The sequence below is a fragment of the Bombina bombina genome, chromosome 7 (genome assembly GCF_027579735.1).
Source record: "Bombina bombina isolate aBomBom1 chromosome 7, aBomBom1.pri, whole genome shotgun sequence".
NCBI classification, from domain to species: domain Eukaryota; kingdom Metazoa; phylum Chordata; class Amphibia; order Anura; family Bombinatoridae; genus Bombina; species Bombina bombina.
The window spans coordinates 599,317,211-599,332,920 of NC_069505.1; the positions used below are offsets into that span (position 1 = coordinate 599,317,211).

General features: G+C 40.1%; 1 protein-coding gene across 1 annotated transcript; it reads right to left on the reverse strand.

Annotated features, from left to right (window-relative positions):
* Positions 1–1,494: 1,494 nt before the first annotated feature.
* On the reverse strand, positions 1,495–3,189 carry LOC128667196 (E3 ubiquitin/ISG15 ligase TRIM25-like). The gene has a single exon (XM_053722125.1). It carries the CDS (start codon positions 3,178–3,180, stop codon positions 1,591–1,593), a length of 1,590 nt encoding a protein of 529 aa, XP_053578100.1. The 5' UTR covers positions 3,181–3,189; the 3' UTR covers positions 1,495–1,590.
* Between the last annotated feature and the right edge of the window lie 12,521 nt (positions 3,190–15,710).

The following is a 15,710-nucleotide window of genomic DNA, read 5'->3' on the forward strand; positions in this document are numbered from 1 at the left end:
TGCAGCATTATTATTATGTGACAGTGTATCTAGTGCAGGATTCTCACAAAGGTACCATCTTTATACACACAGAATGCAGCATTATTATTATGTGACAGTGTATCTAGTGCAGAATTCTCACACAGGTACCATCTTTATACACACAGAATGCAGCATTATTATTATGTGACAGTGTATCTAGTGCAGGATTCTCACCCAGGTACCATCTTTATATACACAGTCAGCAGCATTATTATTATTATTATGCGACAGTGTATTTAGTGCAGGATTCTCACCCAGGCATCATCTTTATATACACAGAATGCAGCATTATTATTATGTGACAGTGTATCTAGCGCAGGATTGTCACACAGGCACCATCTTTATATACACAGAATGCAGCATTATTATTATGTGACAGTGTATCTAGTGCAGGATTCTCACACAGGCACCATCTTTATATACACAGAATGCAGCATTATTATTATGTGACAGTGTATCTAGCGCAGGATTCTCACACAGGCACCATCTTTATATACACAGAATGCAGCATTATTATTATGTGACAGTGTATCTAGTGCAGGATTCTCACCCAGGCACCATCTTTATATACAGATAATACAGCATTATTATTATGTGACAGTGTATCTAGTGCAGGATTCTCACACAGGCACCATCTTTATATACACAGGCAGCAGCATTATTATTATGTGACAGTGTATCTAGTGCAGGATTCTCACCCAGGCACCATCTTTATATACTCAGATTGCAGCATTATTATTATGTGACAGTGTATCTAGTGCAGGATTCCCACCCAGGCACCATCTTTATATACACAGAATGCAGCATTATTATTATGTGACAGTGTATCTAGCGCAGAATTCTCACACAGGCACCATCTTTATATACACAGAATGCAGCATTATTATTATGTGACAGTGTATCTAGCGCAGGATTCTCACCCAGGCATCATCTTTATATACATAGAATGCAGCAATTTTTATTATGTGACAGTGTATCTAGTGCAGGATTCTCACACAGGCACCATCTTTATATACACAGAATGCAGCATTATTATTATGTGACAGTGTATCTAGCGCAGGATTCTCACACAGGCACCATCTTTATATACACAGAAAGCAGCATTATTATTATGTGACATTGTATCTAGTGCAGGATTCTCACACAGGCACCATCTTTATATACACAGAATGCAGCATTATTATTATGTGACAGTGTATCTAGCGCAGGATTCTCACCCAGGCACTATCTTTATATACACAGAATGCAGCATTATTATTATGTGACAGTGTATCTAGCGCAGGATTCTCACACAGGCACCGTCTTTATATACACAGAATGCAGCATTATTATTATGTGACAGTGTATCTAGCGCAGGATTCTCACACAGGCACCATCTTTATATACACAGAATGCAGCATTATTATTATGTGACAGTGTATCTAGTGCAGGATTCTCACCCAGGCACCATCTTTATATACACAGAATGCAGCATTATTATTATGTGACTGTGTATTTAGCACAGGATTCTCACCCGGGCACCATCTTTATATACACAGAATACAGCATTATTATTATGTGACAGTGTATCTAGTGCAGGATTCTCACCCAGGAACCATCATCCATTACCCAGAATACAGCTTGAAGAGGCTCAGTGAAGGTGACAGTGACAGTGTGTACGTGTCTGATCGGGTCACACAGCTCATAAAAGGTCAGATGCCCAGCCTCATAGTCCAGCAGTATTCCTACTGTGTCACATGATAGAGGGGGGTGCAATGAGGTGTCTATTGTGTTATATTCCATGTAAAGATCTTTATTATCACTATACAAACCCCAGGACTTGTTAGTATTTCCTAACAGTGACTGAAGTCCTCCCCTCCCCATACTGGTATAACAAACCCCTACACACCAGCGCCCTGATTTACTGGTCTGCACTTCCCAATAATGTTGTCCTGAGGAAAAGCTCCTGGTGCTTAATACCTGAGGAGCATCTGTAAATCTCTCTGGTGTTACTGGTCGCTGCTGGTTTATACGTGACCAGGATGCAGTTTTCAGGTCACCTGATACAATAACATTATTATTAGCTGTGTTTATATCCAGTAATACGTCTGATGTCACCTGCATATAGATCTCTCTCTTTACATCAGTCACAATATCAGCTAAACCTCTGTATAAGGTCACTGAGATCAGATCCTCATCTAAATCCCCCCCAGCAAGGACCTGTTTATCACCTCTCTGTGTGACCTCATTATCTCCCTTCTCAGCACCACAAAAGTCATCTCTGTGTGATTCCTGTTCTTGTAGGACAGTTAATGGGTCAGTCATGTTGCACAGCTCCTCAATGTGACTCATCTTCCTGGTCAGCTCGTCCTTCTCTTTTTCCAGCTGCTGGATCAGATCAGAGATTGTGAGTAAAACCTGCTCCTGCTGCCGGGTGATGTCACTCAGGACTCGCTTCTCTAGGTCTTCCAGCTGTTTCCTGATGTCCCTAATCAGGGCAGTGAGTCGCTCTGTTACACCAGCTGATTTCTCTTGCACCCCTCTCCTGTACTCCTGCAGACTCTGGACTCTTTTCTCAGTCTTCTCTCTCTTTGTGGTCAGTTTCTGCAGAACATCTCTCAGTTTCTCTTTCTTCTTCTCAGAAGCCTCATTCAGCAGCTCCACCTGGTGTCCCCTGTGCACTCCGGCCAGGGAGCAGGACACACAGATACAGGCAGCATCCTCAGTACAGTAATATTTCAGAAGCTCTTTGTGGGTGGAGCATTTTCTGTTACCCCAGGAAGTGGTGGGTTCAGTTAAGACGTGTTCCTCAGACTTGCTGTGTACCCTCAGGTGGGTGTCACACAGAGAAGCCTCACACAGCAGACATGATTTAGCAGCAGGTACAGGAGAGTGAACACAGTAAGTGCAGAAGACCCCAGTGTCTTTTTGCTCTGGCTGAGTAATCTGTAAATGCTTCATTACATTACACAGCGCTATGTTCCTCTGCAGTTTAGGTTTCTTAGTAAAAGTTTTTCTGCACTCAGGACAGGAATAAACCCCAGACCCCTCCTGGGTACCCAGCACACTCTCAATACAGCCCAGGCAGAAGTTATGGCCACAGCTGAGAATTACAGGATCTGTATAAATGCTCAGGCAGATGGGGCAGGTTAGCTCCTCTCTCAGATCAGCAGTCGCCATTCTTGTATTCAGCAGGAAACGAAACTTACATTATCTTCCTATTCAGCACAAGGGCGTGGCAGTTACGTAACTGTATGTGCTCTGTTTGTTAACTCTTTTTGTCCCAGACTGTAGTGACCAGGGCAGGTTTGTAAACTCTGATAAATGTTCTGTAGTGCTAAGTAATTTGTGTATCTGATGACAACTTTGTTTATGTATTTTATCCATTAGCACAGGTTAAATGCAATTTAAAAGAAAGGAATTTGCTTCACAATAAGATGCTATAACAGAATTATTTTTATACTAGACCGTCCGTTCAATTCTGATTACACTTAAAGGGATAGTCTAGTCAAAAATAAACTTTCATGATTCAAATAGAGCATGCAATTTTAAGCAACTTTCTAATTTACTCCTATTATCAGTTGTTATTCTTTTTCTTGGTATCTTTATTTAAACAAAGCTAGAAAGTAAGATTAAGAGCCGGCCCATTTTTGTTTCAGCACATGGATAGCGCTTGCTGATTGGATGGTTACATTTAGACACCAATCAGCAAGCGCTACCCAGGTGCTGAATCAAAAATCGGCTGGCTTCCAAGCTTACATTCCTGGTTTTCAAATAAAGATACCAAGAGAACAAAAGAAAATTATTATAGGAGTAAATTAGAAGGTTGCTTAAAATTGTATGCTCTACATGCCCTGACTGATTGTATTCTCTGGGTTCCGGAGGAGGAGCACAGGTGTGTGGTCAGGTGCTGCACCTGTGCTGATCTTACCTTTCCCACAAGCTGCTGGCGAGATTCGCGCCTACACCCTTTGACACTGGGCGGCTTGAAGCAAAAAACTACCGCTGCTGGAATCCCAATAGTGCCACAACAATGCACTAATGTTGCCTATAACAGGGACAGATTATGGCTATTCACTGCTACACCAGTTTTTCATCTCACATTAACTTAACTGAGTACATAAGGTATCCTGCCTTAAATGCCTATACGCCAATTGATGATTATTAGGAGCCTGCCTAAGCTTAATACTTTTTGCCTCTGTCTTTGATACCGGGAACCTGCCTAAAAACTTACATTCCCCCAGCGTTAAAGTAACCTTGTTGACTGTGCTAAGACAGGAGAAGCTTACTAACCTTGGTCCGGTATACTCTAATAACTCAGGCTGACTCCCGGTCATCTTCGCTATTAGCATCCTGGTTTGCTACAGAAATGAGCAGCTGAGTATATTTGAACCATCTGGGGTGTTACCGGTGCCTATACCTCCCCAACTCTGCACAAGGGAACATACCTGAAAGAGCTTGGGTAACTCTGTCCTGTTTTCTCTCCCTCCCCCTCCCACCGGTGCTGCACGAGGGGTGAGGTTTGCGCTGGCGCCCTGGTGCGCCTGTTTGGTCCCTTAGGTGGGTGAGCGATGCTGGCTGACGTGCCGAAGTGCCTGAATACAATCGGCTTTAGCTGAGGAGCCTGTGTGGTCCGGCTTTGTTTCTCTCGCTCCCCCCTCCCACCGGTGTTGCACAAGGGGAGAGAGCTGACACAGCACCTTGGTGTGCCTCTCCGGATCCTCGGTTGTCTGCCTCCATGGTCTGCGGCAGGTTCCACGGATGGGCCTGTCTTTAAGGATAAACTGAAGCCAGTTCCTTTCCTTTACTCCCCTGAATGGATGCTTTCCCTCCCACCGGTGCTGCGTGAGGGGGAGCTGTCTTGGTCTGTGCTGGCTACGGATGTTAAAGGTTCATAGCAGGTAACCCCTAACTGCTTCTTTTCTATAAAACAACAGGACTGAGTGAATGTTTTCATTTGTTTTTCAGTAAGTGATTTCTGGACTTTTTCTTTGTTTTTTTCTTTTTTTTCCTATTGCCTGGGCTCATAAAATTAATTTAAAGGACTCTCCTAGCTGTGGAATACTTGATCTAACCTATCTATACAAAGTATAACTGCTTAATAGGCTGTATTCGTTTCAAATATCAGAGACTTCAGTTACAGAAAGCAGTGTTCTTTTCACTTTTTTTTTTCACTTTATACATGTATTAAGATTTTTTAAATTTCAATTGTTATACCCTGAATTATTATTCTATATATTCTATATATTTTTCTGAGTCATTAGTTTTTTTGCCTTTAGCATACTGGCTTTAACAGAAAAAAGCTAAAAGGCACTTAAGAACTAATCAACATACTCAATTTGCAATCCTGTTTACATAAACCTGTACAGGCTCATCTCATACTACTGCACCTTGATACTAATCACCTCCCTTCCACACTATGCTGGTTAACTCCACTAACAAAATCTAATTCAAGTATAAAGTGTGCTAGGAGGTTATGTTCTAATCAGGTTTACTTTTGTATGTTTGGTGAAACACAAAATTTAATGCCCAATTATATAGGATTGGATACATTACTGGAACATACAGCATAATGTGTTCAGAGTTTATGTCTTTGTAACAAATATAGTAAAATCACTGTCTTTTAAGAGCAAAGTATCTGGAAAGGAGAACTGTGAAAATCAACATTTCTAGTCTAGAAGTTAGATGAGTAAGCTAATATATAAATTCTTGATAAACAATACTATCTCTAAATATATTAGGGCTAAATAGAAATAATAAGCTGATAATTGTTAAGTAAAATAATTAAGAGGCTATTTGAATAAGTGCTGAAACCAGATTTCAAACGGGTCCTCTATTTTTACTTCGTGCTGCCTGATATTAGATATCTCTGTCTGAGAAGCGGGGGAAAATGGGTTTTCTTGAAAGGGCCTCTTTTCTTCCCTGGTCTTAACTAAGCTAAAGCCTTGAATGACACAAATAAGTTTAAGCTAACTATATTCTGTTAGGGAAATTATAGCTTTGTGCCTTCTCTGTGTCCATAAACACTAGAAAGTTAATAAAGTTAAAAAATCTATAGAACTGCTGCAAATTAAATTGTTACAGAAGTATTAATAATTGCATTCTTGGGGCCCCTTAAATAGTATATCCCCTGAATATCTACAGGTATTTGCAGTAATATTGTAGAGTGCTCAAATTCCTATTTCCTCAAGGAAAAACACATACACTGTATAGACAAATTAACTTAGTTTTTTCTTTTTTTTAACAAAAAAACAGCAAACCCTATTTAGTCTATTAAGTATCTAACTTATCTTTAAACAAGCCTCCATTCACATTAAGTAGTATTAACCTACTTAGTAAAATATAGCTTTTTTTTCTATTCATCTAAAATAGAATTAAGGGAAGGAAATCTCTTTTTCTATTTCCCCTTCTCTCGGCGCTTCCTCCCATAGTTATTAAGGAGAATATATATAAAACCTTCACAACTAAAATCCTTTTTTTTTTTTTTTTTTTTTTTTTCCCCTAATATTACACAACTTCACGGCACGGAATTCACCAATATCTTTTTGACTTAATTTTAGTTAGTTTTTTTTTTTTCTCTTCCTTCTATTCACCCCCCTCCCCTACACAGATCTCTATTGGGTAAATAATACCCTTTACTAATAAACTCACATACGTTGCACGCTTTCACTCACGCCTTCCCACTCTCTGGTGAATATTGCAGAAGATTTTCTAAGTCACATAATTGTATATGGATAAATACTTACACGGGCACTCTAAAACTTCTCTCGCAACTATGACAGGGAGACAAAGAGAGAAAAAGAACAAAAATGTTCTGGAAACATCAACTGATGCACATTCACCCATCCCTTCTCTTCCAGGTAGCTCTGATCCGTTAGATATTCACACACTAGTTTCAAGCATCTCAGAGGCTTTAACACCCAAATTTGACCTCTTAAAACTGGAAATTAAACAAGACATTGCTGCCCTATCTAATGAAGTTAAACAGTTCGCCTCTAGAATATCTGAGGCGGAACAAAGAATCTCTGATCTCGAGGATTTGACCGTAAACTATAAAGTCAACCTTGAGTCCACAAATAATATTATATTGAAAATGCAAAATAAAATTGAAGATCTCGAGGACAGATCAAGGAGGAATAACCTCAGGATAATAGGGGTCCCCGAGGAGAGGCAATTTGAAGATATAGACAAATTAATATTATATAATATAATATCACATTCCCTCGTCTAATGCAGATACCAGAAACCTACCCACTCATCATTATTGAAAGGGCTCACAGGGTTGGCATAATGGATACACATAGAACCAATACAAGGCCAAGACCAATTATTGCTAAACTGTTACATTTTCAACACAAAGTTACTTTACTCCAGGCTTTTCGTAAACACCAACCCATTTTTTTAGGGGAAGCAAAGATCTTCTTGTTTCAAGATTATTCAGCGGGCATCACCACAAAAAGATGAGAGTTAGCCCCACACTGCACAAATTTTATTAAAAAAAGGGGTCCAAGCAACCTTGCTTTACCCAGCTAGGTTGAAACTCACAATAGATGGACATGTACATTTTTTTGAAACAGCCCGCGAGGCAGCAAAATTTTATTCTGAATCCTTCCCCACAGAATAAAAAAACTGTGGGAAGTAAAAATTTATTTAGATTAAGCATGTAGCTAGATTGAATTAAAATGAAAAAAACTGATTATAGTTAGTGAAAAAATAAGAGGTGAAGATAAGACCTTGTTATATGGTTGCTACTTATGGGTACACGAGGTTGCAAAATGGGAAATTGGCAACCCTTTTTTGTTCTTTCCCTTTCTTTCCTTTTTTTTCCCCCCTCATTTTACGTTTTCTCTGTTCTTTAGAAAATGGCTGTGGAGGATAACCTTAAATTGACCTCATGGAACATAGGTGGTCTAACCTCCCCCATAAAACGAAAGACAATACTCTCTCAACTAAGAAAAATTAAAATGGACATAGCCTTTTTACAAGAGACACATTTGAAACCAGAGGAGGTACTAAAACTTAAAGCTTCTTGGGTTAAAGAAGTCTTATTTTCCTCTACCACAAAAAGGAAAAGTGGAGTTGCGATCCTCTTGGGGAAGAAACTCTCTTACGAAGTCATTCAGATAGATACAGACCATGAGGGGAGATATTTAATGGTCAAAATTAAAGTATTAAAAATAATATATACACTTTGTAACGTTTATGCTCCCAATATTTTCAGTCTTCCCTTTTGGGAAACTTTACAAAACAAGCTTCTTTTATTTTCAGAAGGTTATTTAATACTTGGAGGTGATTTTAATATGGCCCCTCAATACCCGGTTGATAGACTCAGGCAGAGCCCTGTCCCATATAAAACCAAGAGAGATAATCTAGAATCAAAGTTATTTACAAAATTGCTCCAGAATCTGAAACTTTGCGATATCTGGAGGATCCAAAACCCTGATCTCAGGGAATTTACATGTTATTCTAGGGCACATAAAAGGCAGTGCTCCGCGGGGAAATCCTAGCGTATAGTATCTCTAGGTCTAAAAAACTTAAAAGAAGGGAATCTGAAACATTGAAGGCAGTTACAAATGCATATAACCGCTACATCCTACAAAAAACCTCTGAAAACTGGTTAGGTACAGAAAAGCACTAGTAGACAGGGACTCCCTTTTACTTTATAAAAGCACCCAGAGAGATCTTAGGCTACAGGCAAAACTTTACCGATATGGTAATAGAACTGGGAAGCTATTGGCAAATTTGGTTAAGGCTGATAGAGGCTCCTCTATAATAAAATCAATCACCTCGGGCAGTAAACACTTTACCTCCCCGGAAGAAATATGTAAAGCATTTGCAGAATACTACAAGGCGCTATACACTCACAAGCCCTCTAACATCATACAGAGGGAAAATTTCTGGGGTAAGTTAGTCTTTCCGTCTTTACCTCCTGATTCATTAGAAACATTACAATCTCCTATTACGGAGACAGAAATTCTTTCTACAATCCAAAAACTAGCCTTTAACAAAGCTCCGGGACCGGATGCGCTCCCGAATGAATTCTATAAAATTTTAGCCCCTGACATTATACAGCACTTAACATTACTTTTCAATGACATTTATATTTCCGGAAGCATCATACTCAACTCCTATTGCGCTTTTAAACACAGATTACAAACTTTTTACAGAAATTTTAGCACACAGACTTCAATCCCTTCTCCCCACCATTATTCACAAAGACCAAGCGGGTTTCCTTCTGAAGCAAAACTCAGCAGCTAAAATCAGAGAGGTATTTCTGACTATAGAATATTCTAAAAAGATGGAGGAACCGGAGGGACGGGAGAGAGAGGACACTCCCGACAGGGGGATTATATCTGTAATGCTCTAACTTACTGCCCCTTTAAGTATGGCCCTCCTCCTTCAGCCTATTTAAGCCAGCACTTCCTCTAACACTCTGCTTAGGTATCTTCAATTGCAGAGAGTTCCCTTCCTGTGCAACTTACTGAAGCCAACCAACTACAGACTGCTGTTGCTTCTCAGTCTGTATCAGCTGCTAACCTACAGGAGCTGCAGCCTTTTTCACTGCTTCTGGATTCACTTTCAGTTTCTCTATAACAGCAGGACACTCCACACAGAAGCTGCATTGTTCCTCTCCTGCTGTCTGGAAAAGCCTTTAACCTTAACTACTGAATTACTGCTGGAAATCACTGCTCTAATGATCTCCTATACAGGACTGCATTCCTTCCATAAGATAAGTTGTTTCCCTTACAATCTATGCTTATGTGTGCTGCTCATTAACTCTCACAAAGTCTGTGCTTGCTATAATATGTAATACAATAAATCTTGCTAGTTCTTTTTGCTAACAGCACACACACTAATCATCAACTTGTTATAACCTGTTGCTTAAATGGACTGCAATTAACAAACTTTGTCTCTAACTGTTATTGATGAACTACTAATCTAAAACAGAGATTGTTTGTTTATTTTTCCATTAATCTCAAGGCAGCCTCTGTGTTCAGATAATATTTTCACATCTACCCACAACATTAGTATCAGCTGCTAGCCAGCTAACCTTAATTAACCAGCTATTGCTAGCAGTCTTGCCTGTTCTCTCAGACTCAGACTGCTACTGATAGTTAAATCAATTTGCAGTTTCCTATGGTGTGGTCTCTTGTCAATGATTCCACTCTAACAACAACTGCTAACAAACTCTGATATGACAGAATACCTAAGCCCAAAATAAAATAAAAAAAAAAAATATATATATATATATATTTCTATATATATACATTGTGTAAAAAAAAAAAAAAAAACTTTTGAATTGTGTTTTCTTAATTTATATTTAAGCAACATGGAACCTGCTGAAATGAACACACACATTCTGAATTTGACTCACACAGTTGACATACTTACCCAGGGCCTGCAGGGCCTACAACGTGAGTTTCAACATTTAAAAGCAACTCTTACTACATTAACCTCTACTCACAACATCCCAGAGGCCCCTGAACCCTCAATTAGCCCCCCAGATACATTCTCTGGGGACAGATCCCAATTTAAAGATTTTAAAATTGCATGTACTCTATTGTTTATGATGAAACCAAAAACTTACCATACTGAGCACATTAAAGTTTGTACAGTCATATCATACCTACGTGGGGATGCCAGAACCTGGGCTAATGCCTTTATTGAAAACCAAGAGCCAATCCTAAATTCTTTGCAACAATTTTTCTCAGCAATGTCATCATTATACCAGGATATGGATAGTCAATTCACAGCAGAAACTGCTCTAAGGGCAGTCAAACAAGGGAAAAGACCTGTTGAAGATTATGTTATAGAATTTAAAAAATGGGCCCGTGACTCACAGTGGAATGACATTAGTCTGAGAAATCAGTTTAGACTTAACCTCTCTGAGAACCTCAAGGATGAACTCTCAAGGACAGAGCTACCCCCCACTCTTGAAGAACTTATTAAAACAGCTACCATCATCGATAGAAGACTCAGGGAAAGAAGAGCAGAACATTCCCATTTGGAACAGTCCTATAAGAGAAAGAGAAGACCACACCAGGATTCAACCCCTCAAGCCAATCCGCCTGTACCTATGGAAAAAAGTGTTATCCGTGGTCCTCTCACATCTGAAGAAAGACGTAGGAGAAAGCTCCAAAACCTATGCCTATACTGTGCTGCAAGTGACCATGAAGTCCGCTCATGCCCAGTCCTAAATAAAAAAACTATTGGTACCTGCCTCCATTCAGTATCTTGTTTCTCTACACACTCCCCACATTCTGCTTATTGTACACTTCCCGTGTCTGTACAGTGGGACAAAAAGCTGCTACATCTAGAAGCAATTATTGACTCTGGAGCCTCTGCTAACTTCATAGATTCATCTGTGTTACAAGTTAATGAAATTCCTTCTGTTAAGAAATCTACTCCTGTGTCTCTCAGAATCTTTGATGGCTCCCTTGTCCCTAATGGTCCTATTACACATAACACAATACCATTACAAATGTGCTCTACCTCTGGACATACGGAACATATAACTTTTGACGTTATCTCTTCGCCTTTTTACCCTTTAATTCTTGGTTTACCCTGGTTAAGACTACATTGCCCTTCCATATCTTGGGATAGCCTACATGTGAATTTTAACTCTGACTACTGCAGTAAAACCTGTCTACAGCACCACCTACTACTACAGCCTTCTACTAATGTATTACCTGAACAGTACCAAGATTTCCATGATGTGTTCAGTAAAAAGGAAGCTGAAAGCCTGCCTCCCCATCGTCCTTATGATTGCCCTATCGACCTATTACCCGGCTCTAGTGTTCCTTACGGGCATGTCTACTCCTTGTCCGAACCAGAACTCGCTCAACTCAAGACCTACATAGATGATAATCTACGCAAGGGATTTATAAGACCGTCTACCTCTCCAGCTGGGGCTGGTATGTTTTTTGTGAGAAATAAAGATGCCACCATTCGCCCTATTATAGATTACAGGCTTCTGAATAAAATAACTATAAAAAATAGGTACCCTCTTCCACTCATTCCTGACCTAGTGGAGAGGTTACAAAAGGCCAGAATTTTCACAAAACTTGATCTACGGGGTGCCTACAACTTAGTGCGAATCAAGAGTGGTGATGAATGGAAAACAGCCTTCCGCACTAGATATGGCCTCTATGAGTACTTGGTGATGCCTTTTGGGCTTTGCAATGCCCCCGCCACTTTTCAGTTTTTTGTTAATGATATCTTTCGAGACCTATTGGATATTTGTGTCGTCATCTATTTAGATGATATCCTCATCTATTCATCTTCAGAAGAAGAACACATTAAACACGTCCGATGGGTCCTTGCCAGGCTTCAAACACACCGTCTGTATGCAAAGCTAGAGAAATGTACATTCCACTCTCAAAATATCATTTTCCTAGGTTATAAGTTTACACCTGGTGAGATCCGAATGGAGGATGATAAGATTAAATCCATACTCAACTGGCCTACTCCTATCGATAAGAAATCACTACAACGTTTCCTCGGTTTCTCAAATTTCTATAGAAAATTCATAAGGAACTACTCGCACATTGTTAAACCTTTAACAAGACTCACTGGTACCACTACAGGATTCACATGGGACTCTGAAGCCCAACATGCCTTTGACAAACTTAAAAATGCCTTCACCTCTGAGCCTATACTTAAATTACCTGACCCTACTCTACAGTACATATTAGAGGTAGATGCCTCTGATTACGCAATTGGTGCTATACTTTCCCAAAGGACTTCCATCAGTACTCCAGTGCATCCCGTCGCCTATCACTCTAGAACTCTCACATCAGCCGAAATGAACTACCCTATCGCTGAAAAGGAGTTGCTGGCTATTAAGGTCGCCCTTGAGAACTGGAGACACCTATTGGAAGGCACTGACTTGCCCATTTTAATTTACACTGACCATCGTAACCTAGAATACCTCAAAACCACCAAGACTTTGTCATCTAGACAAGTTAGGTGGAGTCTTTTTTTTGATAGGTTTAACTATCTAATTACCTACCGTCCAGGTAGTGCCAATGGTAAGGCTGACTCACTCTCCAGGATGTTTCCCAGGCCTCATTGTGCCACCACAACTACTATAATACCCACAGAACGGATTATAGCTCTCATAGCTGATTTTCCCTCAAGGATAAAACAAGCTTTGCTCAATGACCACTCCCTTCCGTCTTCACATACTCTTACAAAAGGATCTGATCAGTTACTCTATAAGGAAGATAAATTATATATCCCAACTGAGCTACGACTTGAAATTCTCCAAACAATACATGACAACCCATTGTCTGGACACCCTGGACATTACAAAACCCTAGAACTCCTAAAAAGGAACTTCTGGTGGCCAAATATGTACAAAACAGTTTATGACTATATCAATACATGTACAGTCTGTGCAACCTCTAAACGACAGAGAGTTCCTCCATATGGACTTCTTATGTCTTTACCTATTCCAGAGAAACCTTGGAGCTCCATTTCAATGGATTTTGTGGTTGACTTACCCCCTTCTGCAGATTACACCACCATCCTGGTGGTTATTGATCAATTCACTAAGATGGTACACTTTGTTCCTTTAACCGAACTTCCAACTGCTCTAAAAACTGCACACATTTTCATTGAAAATATTGTACGTCTGCACGGTTTACCTAGCATCATCACTTCTGACAGGGGCGTACAATTTACCTCCAAATTTTGGAGAGAGCTATGTAGACTCCTCTCCATCCAGAACAACTTCACTAGTGCTTACCATCCCCAATCAAATGGACTTTCAGAAAGGACTAATCAGTGGTTGGAGCAGTTCTTGCGTTGTTACTGTTCTCATTTACAAGATGACTGGTCTACATTCTTGCCTTTGGCGGAGTTCTCCTTCAATAACACTCTCAGTTCCACTACTAAACTTACGCCTTTCTATGCCAACTATGGCTATCATCCAACTTTTCATTTCTTAAAACCTGACTCCAGCTATAATCCGACTGTCACAGAAACCCTAAATACCATCAAATCCGGATTCGAAGTTATACGCTCCAATATTAAAATAGCACAGTTAAGACAAAAACGATACTTTGACCTACATCGACGCCATCCGCCAACTTTTAAGGTTGGTGACAGGGTTTGGTTATCAACCAAGAACTTAAAACTTGGAACTCCTTCAAAGAAACTCAGTGCCTTATTCATTGGTCCTTACTCCATCGCTAAGGTGATAAACCAAAATGCTGTACGCTTGACACTCCCAGCACATCTCCATATTCATCCAACCTTCCACGTTTCTCTCCTTAAACCATACCTAGAGAACAAGTTTCCTGGGAGATCTCTTCCTCCTCCTGCTCCAGTTGTGATAGATGGCGATTTGGAATATGAGGTTGATCAAATATTGGACTCTAGATTGTGTAGAGGGAGACTCCAATACTTAGTCAGATGGAAGGGTTATGACTCGTCTGAAGATTCTTGGATTCCCGTCTCTGACCTGAGAGCCCCTCGTCTTCGTTCTGACTTCCACAAACGTTACCCTCTCAAGCCCTCGCAGCCCTGAGGTCTGCCTTACTCGGGGGGTCCTGTAATGCTCTAACTTACTGCCCCTTTAAGTATGGCCCTCCTCCTTCAGCCTATTTAAGCCAGCACTTCCTCTAACACTCTGCTTAGGTATCTTCAATTGCAGAGAGTTCCCTTCCTGTACAACTTACTGAAGCCAACCAACTACAGACTGCTGTTGCTTCTCAGTCTGTATCAGCTGCTAACCTACAGGAGCTGCAGCCTTTTTCACTGCTTCTGGATTCACTTTCAGTTTCTCTATAACAGCAGGACACTCCACACTGAAGCTGCATTGTTCCTCTCCTGCTGTCTGGAAAAGCCTTTAACCTTAACTACTGAATTACTGCTGGAAATCACTGCTCTAATGATCTCCTATACAGGACTGCATTCCTTCCATAAGATAAGTTGTTTCCCTTACAATCTATGCTTATGTGTGCTGCTCATTAACTCTCACAAAGTCTGTGCTTGCTATAATATGTAATACAATAAATCTTGCTAGTTCTTTTTGCTAACAGCACACACACTAATCATCAACTTGTTATAACCTGTTGCTTAAATGGACTGCAATTAACAAACTTTGTCTCTAACTGTTATTGATGAACTACTAATCTAAAACAGAGATTGTTTGTTTATTTTTCCATTAATCTCAAGGCAGCCTCTGTGTTCAGATAATATTTTCACATCTACCCACAACATTAGTATCAGCTGCTAGCCAGCTAACCTTAATTAACCAGCTATTGCTAGCAGTCTTGCCTGTTCTCTCAGACTCAGACTGCTACTGATAGTTAAATCAATTTGCAGTTTCCTATGGTGTGGTCTCTTGTCAATGATTCCACTCTAACAACAACTGCTAACAAACTCTGATATGACAATATCAATAGATGCTGAAAAGGCGTTTGATTCGGTACATCACGATCATTTGTTTTTCACATTACAGCAGTTCGGTATTAAAGGTAATTTTTTACGTCTCTTTAATAACTTATATAGTTACGCTTCCACGAAAATTCTGGTAAATGGTGATATGACCCACGACATAAGTCTCGGAAGAGGGACAAGGCAGGGGTGTCCTCTCTCTCCTCTCCTCTTTGACTTGGCCATCGAGCCTCTGGCTTTACCAATTAGACACCAACTGGAAGGGATCAAGGTAAAAGAAAAAGTACTACAAATCGCATTATATG